General features: G+C 46.5%; 1 protein-coding gene across 1 annotated transcript; it reads left to right on the forward strand.

The window, feature by feature from the left end:
• Positions 1-14,482: 14,482 nt before the first annotated feature.
• On the forward strand, positions 14,483-14,882 carry LOC119627718 (large ribosomal subunit protein eL39-like). Its single transcript, XM_038008639.2, has one exon. The coding sequence runs from the start codon at positions 14,545-14,547 to the stop codon at positions 14,698-14,700; it is 156 nt and encodes a 51-aa protein (XP_037864567.1). The 5' UTR covers positions 14,483-14,544; the 3' UTR covers positions 14,701-14,882.
• Positions 14,883-15,099: the final 217 nt, after the last annotated feature.

The following is a 15,099-nucleotide window of genomic DNA, read 5'->3' on the forward strand; positions in this document are numbered from 1 at the left end:
ATTTGATTGTCTATGAAGTCGGGGGAGGACAGCAGTGTCTATTTCAAAGGGAATTGCAGAGAATGAATGAGGTCATCTTTTCAAAAAGGACTTATCATATCAAAGGTGCTCAAAAATGTTAGCTAACAGGCCAGGCACAGTGGTTCATGAGTCTCTACTAAAAATACAAAAATTAGCCAGGTGTGGTGGTGTACACCTGTAATCCCAGCTACTCGAGAGGCTGAGGCAAGAGAATCACTTGAACCCAGGAGGCAGAGGTTGCAGTGAACCGAGATCGCTCCACTGCACTCCAGCCTGGGCAACAGCGTGAGATTTTGTCTCAAAAAATTAAAAAAACCAAATAAATAAAAGAAGTTAGCTAACTAAAATTACTAATCAATGAGACAAGACATGATTGGAATTATCAATTTTGCTTCTGGCAAGCCCATAAAGAGGAACATGGCACAGAGGAGATGCTCAATAAATATTTTTTGAATTTTGCAGAGTGTTGGTAGAGTTTTGCAGTAGAATTTGCGCCTATGCCCCGCTGATCTGTGTGTTTGTAAACCTTCCTTGCATGTTCTTCCTGTCTCCCTGCTTAGGTCCAAAGCTGGAAGAGCAAGTTCAGTGCCCTTTGATCTTCTCCATGGTCCTCAGCCCAGGGTTTGCCCAAGGTGAGTCCCAATGTCACGGACCAGCGCCCCAGACATCACTGGAACAAAAGCCAGACAGAGGCAGATCCCATAACACAGTTACTTCATTTCCCCTAAACCTTCCTCTCCTACTTTGAAAGTGGGCTCCCAGGGTTTCCCTCCCTATAAAAGTGGAAACTCAGTGTTGCTAACTCCTCACTCGGAGACTCCTTCACTATCCAAAATACTCTACTTGTAAACACATGGGGCCCTCCCCTCCTTTCTCACCCAGTCCTCAAAGGGCACCAGGCTGGATCTGCTGTTGGAGAAGAAGGGAGGTGACAGGAAGCCTGTTCCTGTTTCTCACAGGAATTGGGCAGGGCAGGTATCCATGCCGCCCAAGTCTCTCCCACTGAGTGAATTTGCACAACATGAGCTGGGTCCTGCTGATTCACTGGGGGGCAAGGACTGCTCTTGCCCACTGTAATCGGGAGTCAACACCACCCGGGGAAGCAGAAAGCTGCTGCCATGCCTCACAGCCCTTTAGAGTTCCCATTCCTCCTGTTTACCTAAGTGGGTGCCTGTGAACCCAGCTGCCTGCAAATTGCAAGATCAAAGTCAAAGGTGAGAGGCACCACGCATGTGCGCTGCAGGGCAAACAGGAAAATGTGTTTAGGCTTTGCTGTTGTCAGTTTTAATATGTCAATTTCTGATTTTTAGCTTGGCAGTAACAAAATACACTTATTAACTATGAAAATAACCTTTCTATTCAATTTCCTGTAGAGAAAGGAAAATCTCATTAAGGTGAGTCTGAAACTCTAGCTCCAGGTCCCTGAACCCTTGTTTGTTTAAGGGGGCTTTTGAAAAATTCCAGTATACTGAGCAATAGCTAGGTTTTCTATGGGGGTAGGGGGTGGCCCTCAGTATTCAAACCAAGAATATAAAGGTCCAGAGAGGGAAAGGGAATCTGAACCTTTTTAGGCCAAGGAAGTACAGTAAGCGGGGCCTGATGTCCTAGAGTTCAAAGTGAGTGGTGGAAACAGAGGAGCATTTAGGAGAGAGGAGTTATTTGCAGAATAAAATTATAGTGCACTGACAGGGTGGCGGGGCAACATGACGTAAATACCCTCGACCTTAGTTAAGGTTCAATGTCCTAATTCTGTGAGGACCCAAGGAAACTAAAAGGGATGAACGCAATGCAGGATACATTGTGAGGCTGGTAAAGGTGGCCTTTGATATGCAGGCTGCCTGTGGAGGATTAAATTATTGCTCAGCAAACATCACCACTAGCACCTCCATGGGAGGCATACACTTCCCTGTCCCAGCGACATTGGGATTGACTGTGTGACTTGCTTTGGCCAAAAGAATGGGGGTTCGGAGTGACAGTGGGCAAGTTTTAAGCCTAGGACTGAAGAGACTTGAGTGTTTCCACTCATTCCTCAGTATGAAGCTGGTCCAAGGAGGACAAGAGAGACCCAAAGCCAGATCAGGTTCTTATGTGCAGCTTGGAGCCAAGCATAAAACAGATCAGCTGAACCCAAGTTGACCAATGACCACATGAGGGAGAAATAAATGCTCAATAGATATCACTGAGTCTGGATGTTTTTGTTACACAGCACTACTGTAGTGGTAGCTGACTGATACACTGTCCTTTCTTTATTTCCTTCCACTTCTCTCTATGCGTCTCCCAATCTTTCTCGTCTGCCTTCTCCCTACCAACACTTTTCAACCTAAAAGTCTGGGGTTGAGCTTTCACTTCTTAGACTGAATTTCAGTTACAGACTTTCTCTTCCCAAACACATGTGCTTTTCAAGTCTTGTGTCTTTGCAAAAAGAAAGACTTTGCTATTAGGATTTGAGAAATCAGCAGTCTCATGAGAGCAACATTTACAAGCTGAGGACATTGTATTTGAGTCTCCTGGTTTCGTACTCCTAGCAGCCTAGAGTGAGGCCGACTCCAGAATAGAGCTAATTTTTCAGGAAGTCTCAAAATCCTGCAAGAAGGGCTTAGCAAAAGCCATGCATCTGTTTCATTCTATCATTTGCTCAGGGAAAGTTGAAGCCTGCTGGCAATTCTAGCTGGGCGTATAAGGACTTCTCTTCCTCTTCACCCCTCCCTCAAAGTTTGGCCAGATCCCCAGTCCACATGGCAGTATGTGTTCAAGAAGATGATTAATGTGAGCAGAAGGCTCCAGGAAATCTCTCAGGGCCCTTCTGTTTATTGAATATAAAAACTCATGTTTAAATATAATGTCAAAGGTATGACACGCAACAACACGATCCAAGACAGACTGTTGGCTTTAACATTCAATAACTAGAGGTTCTTCAAGTTTTGACTTCCGAGCTTAAAGTCTCTTAAAGATTTTCCAGGAAGGCTCAAACTACTCAAGGAAGAAGTCAGCAGAGGTCAGTGGAGTCCATCCATTTGTTTCCATCATCTGTTCTTAATGGCAGAAGCTGTGGCTTTTGGGTTGGGGTACAGTGTCTAATTGAGTCAATGTCATGCACTGTATCAGGAAGCCATTCCCTGACAGCCTGGCCGGAGCTAGAGAACACAACTGCATTCTCTCATAGCACCCCAACTTCTCATGTCTGTTCTGTTCACTCATTCCTGTAGGATATAGTTCTTGAGAACCTACTGTATACCAGACCCAGCTCCAGGAACTGGAAATGCATGGGATACAAGACAATGCCCAGGTCTCCTGGTTTAGATTCTAGAGGTGGAGAGACAGACAACACACAAATAAACACACAGGTAGTTCGATCACAAGGACTATGAAGAAAATATAACAGCGTGATGTGGTACACTTGAATGGAAGGGGGTGTGCTGCAGGCAGGCAGGGTTGGTAGGGAATAACAGGAAGAAGTTTCTATGTTGCTTATGCTTTGGCACACACCATTCTAAGAACTTCATGTATATTAACTCATTTAATCCTCACAGCAACCCTATGGAGTAGAAGCTGTTACCGCCCCTTTTCCAGATAAGAAAAGTGATACCCAGAGAAGTGAAGTAACTTGCCCTGCTTCACACAGCTGAAAAGCAGAAGAGCTGGGAGGCAGGCCCAGGTATTGGCACCAGGAGTCACACTGTCACCCGCTACCCCACACACTGCCTCGGGGAGCAGGTGAGGTTGGGGTGCAGGAATGGGCCTGCCTCATAAAGAGCTGAGGAAGAGTATTCTAGACAAAAAAGCAAGAAAATCATTGCAGTCCTTTAGGCAAGAGATGAGGGAGGCAAGGAGCAGACAGCAGCAATGGACACAGTGAGAAGTGGACAGCTTCAGATCTGTTTTTGCTCCGTGGTGGCATTTCTTATTTAAATGCCCACCTTTCCTGATAAGCTGGTAGCTCCATAAGGGCCGATGCCTCATCTGTTTTGCTCACCTTATGTCCCCAATGCCTGGTACAGCATTTAGTTCATTTTTTTTTTATAGAGATGGGGTCTTGCTATGTTGGCCAGGTTGATGCTTGAACTCCTGACCTCAAGCAGTCTTCCTACCTTGGCCTCCCAAAGTGTTGGGATTACAGGCATGAGCTGCCCCCAACACAACCTGCAGATTTTAAAATAATTCTGTGTTGAGTAAGTAATTAGATAGTAAGTAATTAATGAGCATTAGGCCAGCCTGATGTTGGTTCTAATCCCAAATCCTTCACCTCCTTCACCTGTTTACTGTTCAACTCAGGCAAGTTACTTAAGTTATCTGATCCTCCTCTGATTGTATCTAGATGGGGATAACAAAGCAATCACAGGGTTGGGTGTGGAGAGGATTAAATGAGATAGCTTTTGTAAAGGGTCAATAGCAAGGCAGTCACAAGACAGTGACTACAGACATGTTGGCATCCAACTTTCTTTCCCTACTATTTAGAAAACCAGAGTCATTTCAGTCATTCAGTCATTCAGACATGCATCGGTTGTAGAATTGAGAGCTGAAAGGGACTGCAAGCCACTATGACTCAGTATGGTCCAAGGACCAGCCCCATGAGCATCCTGTGGGAGCTGTTAGAAATAAAGAAACTCAGGGGCCTGGTACAGTGGCTCACACCCGTAATCCCAGTACTTTGAGAGGCCGAGGCAGGCAGATCACATGAGGCCAGGAGTTCGAGACCAGCCCGGGCAACATGGCAAAACCCCATCTCTACCAAAAATACAAAAATTAACTGGACATGGTGGTGTGTGCCTGTAATCCCAGCTACTCAGAAGGCTGAGGCAGGAGAATCCCTTGAATCTGAGAGGTGGAGGTGGAAGTTACAGTGAGCCAAGATCGTGACACTGCTCTCCAGCCTGGGCAACAGAGTGAGACCCTGTCTCAAAGAGAAAAAATAAATAAATAAATAAAAAGAAATAAAGAAACTCAGGCTCTACCCCAGACCACCAAAGCAGAACTTCTGTGGGAAAGGCCTCATTATCTGTATATGTAATCAGCACTGCCACCTCTCCGAGGGAATTTTTTTTTTTTTTTTTTTTTTTTTTTTGAGTGGAGTCTCCCTCTGTCACCCAGGTTGCAGTGCAACGGCACGATTTTGGCCCACTGCAACCTCTGCCTCCAGAGTTCAAGTCATTCTCCTGCTTCAGCCTCCCAAGTAGCTGGGACTACAGGCATGCACCACCACGCCCGGCTAATTTTTGTATTTTCAGTAGAGACGGGTTTTCACCATGTTGGCCAGGCTGGTCTCGAACTCCTGTCCTCATGATCCACCCACCTTGGCCTCCCAAAGTGCTGGGAATACAGACGTGAGTCATTGTGTCAGGCCTCCCCCAGGGGATTCTTATCAAGGAGAAAGTTGGAATAGGTTGAGCCTGCTGCAGTCGAGGGTCTCATGTCCTTCATACTGACCTGAACACTTTAACCCCCACCTCTCCCTCCCTGGGGCTTGGTGCCTGGGCCTCCACACTTTGCTGCCAATCCATCTGCTGTGCTTCAGACACCTGCCACTCCGAGCTGGGCTTCCAGTGAATTGAAAGCAGCCCCGTCAGACCCCCACCCTGAACTAATCAGCCGGGGCTAGGAGGTTCCAGTAGCATCACGCACAAGGGGAACCTAAGCCTGGCTGGCTTGGCCACCAGCGTCATGGCATCCTGGGAGACGTGCCTTCTGTCCTTGGCAATCCTCCTGGACCACCTGCTGTACCTGAAAAACACAGCAGAGTATGATTCTGACTGTGGAAGGCGTCTCCCTTTCTGAATTATCCACCCCATAAACAAGCCCTAGAGACAGAAGAACAAGAGGACACATTCTTCCAAGCCTCTGAAACATTATCCAGACCTGTCTGTGCCGATTCATCAACTCTGAGCTCAAGGAATCATAAAAGTTTGTTTTTTCATATCTAAGAGATGATCCAACCTTCTGGAAACTAAACTTTCTTCTCTTAGTTCATGCAGAAGTCATTTTAGTGAGCCACAGGATCTGCTTTTCATTCTTGATGACTGTACCCATTTGGGATTGTGGGGAGAGCCAATAAATAATGTTTTTAAAAAGCTCTCTGTAACATCTTCACTTTGCACCTCAATACACCTACTTCGAAAGGTCATTTAGAGACCATTTGCACTGGGATGATAAATGAAGTGATTGTACTAAAATGTAACTTTCATAATGGCAACAATCCTGTGTGCCACAACCGCCCTCCTGGCACAAAGTGGGCCTTCAGTACAGATTTCTTAATAAATGCCATAAAGTATAGAGGTGCAAGCGGACTTTACAAAGATGCTCATTATGATCATAATTGGTGGTCACGTTTCAGTTCACGTTTTTGTCGAAAGCTGTTTACCTTTAAGCCTATGCTATGCTCAGGCTGACTTGTGTGCTCTGTTACCTCAAACTACAGAAAAGCCATTTCCCAGATCAAGTTCAAACTTACTGCCATCTACTGGCCAACACTTAAAATTATCCTTACCGGCATAGGTTTAAAATTTAACTACCGGCGTAAAACGGCAAACATTTGCAGAAAATTGTGGAAACATAATCTACTATAAAGACTTGAGGCTGGGCGCGGTGGCTCATGCCTGTAATCCCAGCATTTTGGGAGGCCGAGGCGGGTGGATCACCTGAGGTCAGGAGTTCAAGACCAGCACAGCCAAGATGGCAAAACCCCATCTCTATTAAAAAAAAAAAAATTACCTGGAAGTGGTGGTGCGTGCCTGTAATCTCAGTTACTCAGGAGGCTGAGGCAGGAGAATCACTTGAACTCGGGAGGCGGAGGTTGCAGTGAGCCAAGATCGCGCCACTGCACTCCAGTCTGGGCAACAGAGTGAGACTTCGTGTCAAAAAAAGAAAAAAAAAAAGACTTGACAGTAGTATTCCATTTTCAAAAGAATGAACAGAAACTACCGTTTTGCATTAATAGTGTTTTATATATATAATCTAACCTTTAAAATATATATGTCTCCCCCAAGTATTCCTGAAAAAAAAAAAAAAAAAAAAAAAAAAAAAAAAAAAAAAAAAGCTTAGGCGCTCAATGAAATTTCTAACCAATAAATTACGTGACAGCGTCCTTTGAGAGATGTGCTGTTTCTGCTGGGTTTGATGCTACTCCTTCATAGACAGCGAGTCTGGGAAGAAGCAAATTGACGTTGAAAGATGGAGAAGTTCTCCTGAAGATGCTCAGGCCTGGAATGTGGAGATTCAAAAAAGCCTGGCAGGTGGAGCTGCCCACTCAAGAGCATATGCCAAAAGTCCCCCTACCTCACTCCCCAAAAAACGTGTGTGTGCGTGTGTGCGTGTGTGTGTGTGCGCGTGCGTGTGCGCGCGTGCGTGTGCGCGCGTGCGTGTGCGTGTGCGTGTGCGTGTGTGCGTGCGTGTGCGTGTGCGTGTGTGTGCGTGCGTGTGCGTGTGCGTGTGTGTGCGTGTGCGTGTGTGCGTGTGTGCGTGTATGTGTGCGCGTGTGTGTGCGCGCGTGCGTGCGCACGCGCACACACGTGCTTCCTATGCTTTTTAAATATCTGCAACTGACATGGAGGAGAATTTGCAGAGAACAGCTCCCTTCACACTGCCCCCTACCCCACACTGCATATTTAAAGGAAAGTCTGGCCCAACTTTCCTCTGAGTGCAGAAGAAGGAAAACACACAGAGACCGCAGCAGAGAAAACCACACACACGTAAGCAAACAGACAGCTTCCATTTCAAAGATTCTTGCAACACGCAGTGTGGCTCAGGAACGGCCATCAAGAAGCTGATGGTTCTGGAATGGGCCCTGATGTTTATACACTCAAGGCCTGGCTGCTGGTTTTTTTAGACTGACCAGAGTGGCCACTGCCTCACAGAAGCACTAAAAGCTCACTCTAACAGGGGTAGGCAGGCAGACCCTGTTGTAGTCCAGGAAATGTCCTCTTTCCTTGAAAGTAGATTTAAACTTTCTGAGAATTAATGTTTGTCCCTAGGAACAGGTGTGTGTGTATGTATGTGTGTTTAATGGTTGCCTCTTGGACAACTTCTCACCGGTAGGGAACACAAACCCCTCATCCCCTCAACCGAAGTGACCTGCTGGGAAGTCCCCATAGAACTTCATGTATTCTATAAATTCATCCAGTAAATATATCTGGGGCCTTTACAGACACTGTTCTTGGCTCTGGGAATACAGCAGTGGAGACAGATGTTTCCATTCTCTTGGGTCTTGCTGTCTGGTGGGTGAGAAAGACAATAAACAAGGACACGAATGCAGGAGTCGCAAGGGCTACACAGAAAACAAAGCAGGGCATAAGAGAAGAGTGAATGAGCTAGGGGGCTGGAGGACAGAGAATTCTTAGGCTGGTTGTCTTTGAGAGGTGACACCTGAATGAAGTGAGGAAGTCCACCATGAGAAGAACCCGGGAAGAGCAATTCAAGCAAAAGGAAAAGTGGGCATGAAAGCTCGGGGGGTGGGGGCCCCTTGACATGTTCAAGGAACCAGAGAAAAGTGCTTCTTCATATATGATCTCAATATATCTTCACAAAGATACTAAGAAGTAGTGCTATGATCTTCATGTTAAAGATGAAGAAATTGAGGCTCAGAGAGGTTAGGTAACCTGTCCAAGATCATCCAGCTGGCAAATGGCAGAGCCAGCAAAGAACCCAGGCAGTGTGGCTGTGGAGTCCAGGCTGTTAAAGAATTTGCCTGGATATAGTAAGAAACCAGCGCTACCTATTACCTGCAAGAGTTGGGTGGGAGGGACTGAGTAGGAGGTGGAAGGTGGATCCCAGGACCAAACCAGTCTTTGTGGATGAAGGGTGGAGTTTCCTTCCAACTATGGGGCTCATGGAAAATAATCTTTCAGAAGAGCAGGTACTAGCTGATGAGAAAGGAAAACGAGGGCCTACAGTGTGTCTACATGGGTCCCCAGTGAAATGCGTGTGTGTTTCCTTGGATAATGGAGACAGTCATACTGAGTACATCACTTTAAATTCCTCCCCCCTGGAGACACATGAGCTCTCATTATCCAGTCCCTCTGTAGAGTTTTGCAGCCCCACGGGGTGTCCCCTCCCCACATCCCTGACTCCCTTGAGCTGGTGACAAGGTGGCAGCATAGGTCAAGGAGGCTGTTTCTAGAGATTCTAGAGAGTGAAGAGATGCCATTCTGACATCTTTTGCAAAATGGAAAATGTGAGGGAGTTAGCCCACGGGAATCCCTCAGCCAATGGAGGATGAATCTAGTGGGTAAATGCCACCCCCTTTCATTCCTCCAGGAAGCAATTCTAGTTGCATTACACATGTCTCCCAAGGTGGTTCCCTGAGGAGTCAACCTCAGTGGCCCATAGTAGTGATCAGCTGGATAAGACACCTTTATGTGGCCTCTCTTTTTTATTTTTATTTTTTAACACTATTGCCTGTCTCCCACTACTGTTTCTTAGGAGCATGTCCAAAATAAACTGCCTGCTAGCTGTTGTCTCAGGCTCTGATTTTTGAGGGAAGCGAGGCTAAGACCATTGGGACCAGAAGGGTTCTAAATGCTGGCCAGGTGCGGTGGCTCACACTTGTAATCCCAGCACTTTGGGAGGCCAAGGTAGGTGGATGACCTGAGGTCAGGGGTTCGAGACCAGCCTGGCCAACATGGTGACACTCCCATCTCTACTAAAATACAAAAACTAGCTGGGCGCAGTGGTGCGTGCCTATAATCCCAGCTACTCAGGAGGCTGAGGCAGGAGAATCGCTTGAACCCAGGAGGCAGAGGTTGTGGTGAGCCGACACCATACCATTGCACTCCAGCCTGGGTAACAAGAGCGAAAACTCCGTCCCCCCCCTCCAATAAAAATTAAAAAATAAAAAGTAGACGCTGTGGATGAGATTATGGAACCTCGGTGACAAGTTGATTTCTCCAGATCTCTTTTACCCTGGAAGAGGTTGCGATTTGCCATTTCTGGAATTGACGTCTATATCAGATATAAGCTTGCTTTCCCTGCCAACAGTACCCTTGCTGGCACCACCACCCACCAGGACGTGGGATCCTGCCTATGATTGCTTCAGATCAAGAGATTTTTTATGGCCAAGAGGCATGACAGTGGGTACCCAAACATGGGATCCACTGGCCCTACCATAACACTGCATCACCCGGAAGCAGCTCCTCTAATAGAATGATGGCACGGACTGATAGTGGTTGAGCTAAAATGCCAGTTTAAGCGCCCGCCCTATGGGGCTGGGGAGCTGTCCTTCAGGAGGTGGCACAAGCTCTGAGTCAAAGGCCACAATGTGCCACTGTATTCCCAAGAGCTAGAATACTCAGGTCCAGGATCCAAAGGATAGAAGTAGGATTTTCCCCTCTCCCCATCACTCCCAGACACCCAATTGCAGAATTTTGATTTCTGTTTTGCAAAGTGGAGGCTTTGCCCAGCGCCTCAAAAGACTCAGTTAGAGACTATGGAACCAAGAGAGCCCACCATTTAAATCCTTTTGGAAAGATGACAGATCCAGGGCTGGCAAAATAGGAGAGAAATAACAAAGAGAGAGAAAAAGAGAGAGAGTGAATGAGAATGAATGAGATGGATGTTCTGGAGGTGTCTATGAGGGCGGTGGGTACTGGCCATACAGGTGGAAGTCAGCATGCAGAGACCCAAAAGAAGTGGCCACAGCCATGCACAAAGGTCACACACACACACACACCAACCCCAAAGTCTAGGGCAAAACTGAAGCATACGGGAGCTGCTTGAGAAGGAACCGTGAACATGACGATGCCGGTCTGAGACAAATCAGCAGGGGATGGGGGTCCAGGGCCCAGCCCTCCAGCCTCCTAGTTTTTAGGTAGACATCCAGGTGAGGCCACTAAGGTTTGACTGAAGGCAGGTATCTCCAAGGTACGTGGCATCCAACAGGCGTCCTTGGCCATAACTGACAGGTCCTCTAGCAAGGGACTGTGACAGCGTGGGGTTACAGGGTGGTCAGCCTAGCTCTCCCCTTCACAGGAGACTACAATGTAGGCCTTTGATACTACTTCCAAATAAGGATATAAGCCATCATTGTTTTTAAACTGGGTGTGATGAAAATGTTGATTTGCAAAAAGTAAACATTTAAAATATACCATGGTTATGAGAACCCTGTTTTGGCATTCCTTCTCTTTAAAAAAATAGATTTATTGAGGAATCATTCACAATTGAGGTATCATTTAAGTACAATTAAATTGTTTTAGGTGTATAATTCTATGCATTTGACAAACACATGTAGTTGTATAACCATGGCCATATTGAAGATACGGAGTATTTCCTTCACTGTTAAAAGTTCCCTGGAGCCCCTTTATACTCAATCCTCTCTTCTCCCCTGTCCCTGAAAACCATTGCTCTGATATCTTTCCCTCAAGTTTTGCCTTTCCTGGGTCATATGATGGAATCAGAGTTCACGGCCTTTTGCGTGTGGCTTCTTTCACTTAGCACAGTGCATTTGAGATCAGTGCGACTGTTGCATGTCTTAGTCATTTCTTCTTTTAATTGTTGAGTTGCATTATATTGTAGATGCATTACCACACAGTTGGTGGCTTAAAACAACAGAAATTTATTATCTCACAGTTTTGGAGGCCAGAAGGTGAAAGTCCAGGTGCCAGCTCCAAGAAGTCCAGGGCTGTGCTCTCTCCAGAGGTCCTAGAGGGGATTTCAGTTTCCTGTCTCTTCCAGCTTCTGATGGCTCCAGGAGGCCCTTGGCTTGTGGCTGCACCACTCCAGTCTCTGCCTCCGTTGTCACATGGTCTTCTCCTCTTCTCCCCTTGTGGGCCTCTTACAAGGACACTTGTCATTGGATTTGGGGCCCACTCAGATAATCCAAGATGGTCTCATCTCAAAAGCCTTAATTACATCTTCAAAGACCCCTTTGCCAAAACAGGTCACATTTACAGCTTCCAGGAATTAGCACGCAGATATAACTTTGGGGAGAGCTGCCACTCCACCCACCACACATGGATAAGACACAGTTTGATTATTCTTTTGCCAGTTGATGGGCATCTGGGTTATTTCCAGTTTGGGGACATTATAAATACAGCTCCTCTAAACATCCACTGTTCTTTGCTGGAACTCATGTTTTCATTTCTCTTGGCTGTGGGATTAGGAGGCATTCCTTCACTCTGTAACATATAAGGAAGGTGCTGCAAAAAAAATGGAAGTGAATAGTCGGGTATGGTGGCACAGGCCTGTAATCCCAGCTACTCGGGAGGCCGAGGTACGAGTATTGCTTGAACCCGGGAGGTGGAGCTTGCAGTGAGCTGAGATTACACCACTGCACTCCAGCCTGCACAACAGCAAAACTCCGTCTCAAAAAAAAAAAAAAAAAGGAAGTGGCCTGTGGCCTTGCCCTGGGGCTTTGGTTCCTCAGCTCGTAGCACACTCCTTCCCTACCCTGGCTGCAGGCATGTTCAGGTCCAGTTGCCTGCACTGCTGCCCCTGCTCCTGCCCACACATCCCTGAACATCCACAGTCCAGCACCGTCCATTTACATAAATGGGCTTCTACAGAGCAGGGAATGGAGACAATCTCATTTCCTGGGCCTGCTTCCTTGTGTGCCAGGGTTTCGGCTCAGATGTGGCAGGTTCTTTTTGTCACAAGCCTTGACTCATGAGACCTCGGTGGCCTCGGGAAGCAACAGGTACAGGGGTATCATGCTGCGTTGTGGGCCTCTGGCAGCCCCCCTGTGACCACAACCAGTCTGACCCAGACAGACTAATGGGAGATTAAACAAAAAAAACAAGGCACACTGCTGAGATGCAATTTCCTAATAAGCCTGTAACTTGATTATCTCAAAAATACATGAACAATCAATACCGCTAAGCTCAGCATACCCCCCTGCTGAGACAGGGAACTTGAGCCTGGCTTGTGTTTGGCTACCCATGTCCCTCCTGTTGGCTCAAAGGAGTCTTCTGTTTAACGTCAACATTTGCTTTTGTGCCTTTTTATGTATTTTCATTATTTGCTTCTGCTTGTCCTTGCTCTGCGTGAGAAAAACCCAGTGCAGGGGCCTTTCTACTCTAGCTGGTTCCGCATTTGTGAGATCCTGCACACCTGTGTGACCCTCAAACTCTGACTTGTCTCACGCTGATTAGGACACATTCAGGGGAGGAAGGAGTCAGTGAGCTTGTTTAGAAACACGGCTTGCTGATGACGGCACCTGTTCCCCAGGGAAAGCTGCCCCCTAATGGGCAGGTGAGAAGGCTGGTGCTGGGAGGAGGGGCAATAGGCCCTATTGCATCCTCTATTCTGGTTCCATTATTGACTCAGGGCTCTTTAAATTCTACGTCCTTGACTTTCTGACTGCATCACCAGCAGTAACTCAGCCTGTCTGTGCTGTGTATCGTGGAAGGCTCCACTTCACCATTTCCCCCCAGGATTCATTCCCTCTACTAAAAATCCCCCTCCCTAGCCCTTTATGGCTTGAAATGTCTCGGTGTTTTGCAGGGATTCAAATTCCTTGCACAATCTCCCTCGAGCAGAGCGTCTGTTTCTACAGCAGAGGCAGAGAGATCTATCCTAACTTCCTCCCAGCTCAACTTTTACATTCTCGGCTACCCCAGGAGCTTCCTGAATGTTATGCAGCTTAATTCATGATGATAAACATGGGTTCTGGGAGGCTGAGAACAGGGATCATTCACCCTTCTTATTAGAGAATACAGAGGGCCGCTCAGACACGGGTGAAGCCCCCTCACCTCCTCCACCAAGGCATAAGTCTCGGTGGGGTGAAAATTCAGCCGCCTTCCTTCCCATGTGCAGGTCCGCCTTCCACCCCGAAACACAGCTGAGTTTCCACATTGCCCAGATCAAACCTAGAACTAGCTGAAGGTAAACTTCATGCCAGGTACTTTTCATATGCCGTTTTTTATGTCTATCAGCAACCTCAATGAGGCAGATCACATTACCCCATTTTACAGGAGGAAACTGAGGGTTAGAGAAATATAATAAAGTGAGCTGTCCAAAACCACAGAGCTGGGAGGAAGCTTGAATCTGATAAAGTCCAAAGATGTGTGCCTCTCGGGTTCATGTTCCTTTCCCATACCATGCTCTAGCTGCCCTTACAACTCCCCAGCTCTCACATCATTGACATTGTGCCCTTAGTCACATCGTTTATCTTCTCTGTGCCTCAGTTTCCTCATCTATGAAATGGGTATAAGAAGTCCTGCTCTCTGGAGTTGCTGCTAGTTTTAGAAATGCAATCAGGCAGATAAAGTATTTAGCACACTTTCTGGTACCTAGGTGTTTAGCAAGTAGCGATGATGATTATTTTCTAGTAGCAGCATTGACGCTTTTGATGGTAGTCAAAAGATGGTAGATCATAGAAACTTCCAGCCAGAAGTCACCTTTGAGCCCATGTATCACAATCTTCCCTTTTACAGAAGAAACAGAGGCCAGAGAGTCTAGCTGACCTTCCTAAGCTCAGGGGGTCAGGGGCTGAAATGCAGGCCTGACTTGGGAAAAATAAAATATAAATATAAAATATAAAGTTGCCCCCTCTTTTCCTTTCTCCGCCATCGTGGTGTGTTCTTGCCTCCACTTCTCGCCATGTCTTCTCACAAGACTTTCAGGATTAAGCGATTCCTGGCCAAGAAACAAAAGCAAAATCGTCCCATTCCCCAGTGGATTCGGATGAAAACTGGAAATAAAACAAGGTACAACTCCAAAAGGACACACTGGAGAAGAACCAAGCTGGGTCTATAAGGAATTGCACATGAGATGGCACATATATTTGTGCTGTCTGAAGGTCACGATCACATTACCATATCAAACTGAAAATGTCACCACTCTCTGGAGAGTTCGATGTATTTTCCTCTCTGAATCTATTATGAATGCGTTGGTTGACTGGGTTCAGTAATAAATATGTGAGGCCTTTCATTTCAAAAAAAAAATATATATATATATATATAAAGTAAAAAATAAAACAAAAAAACTGTTACGCCTGTCCCCTGAGTTGCCTAGCTGTATTCTGGGTCTCTTGGTCTTTCTTTTTTTTTTTCCTTTTGGTGTATGGGCTGGTGGGCTGGGAGGTGAGGGCAGGAAGATACAAATCACAATTGAAAAGAAAGTGGCAAAGGAAAGGTAGTTACAGGCTAACACCCC

This window comes from Chlorocebus sabaeus, chromosome 27 (assembly GCF_047675955.1).
Source record: "Chlorocebus sabaeus isolate Y175 chromosome 27, mChlSab1.0.hap1, whole genome shotgun sequence".
Taxonomy (NCBI): domain Eukaryota; kingdom Metazoa; phylum Chordata; class Mammalia; order Primates; family Cercopithecidae; genus Chlorocebus; species Chlorocebus sabaeus.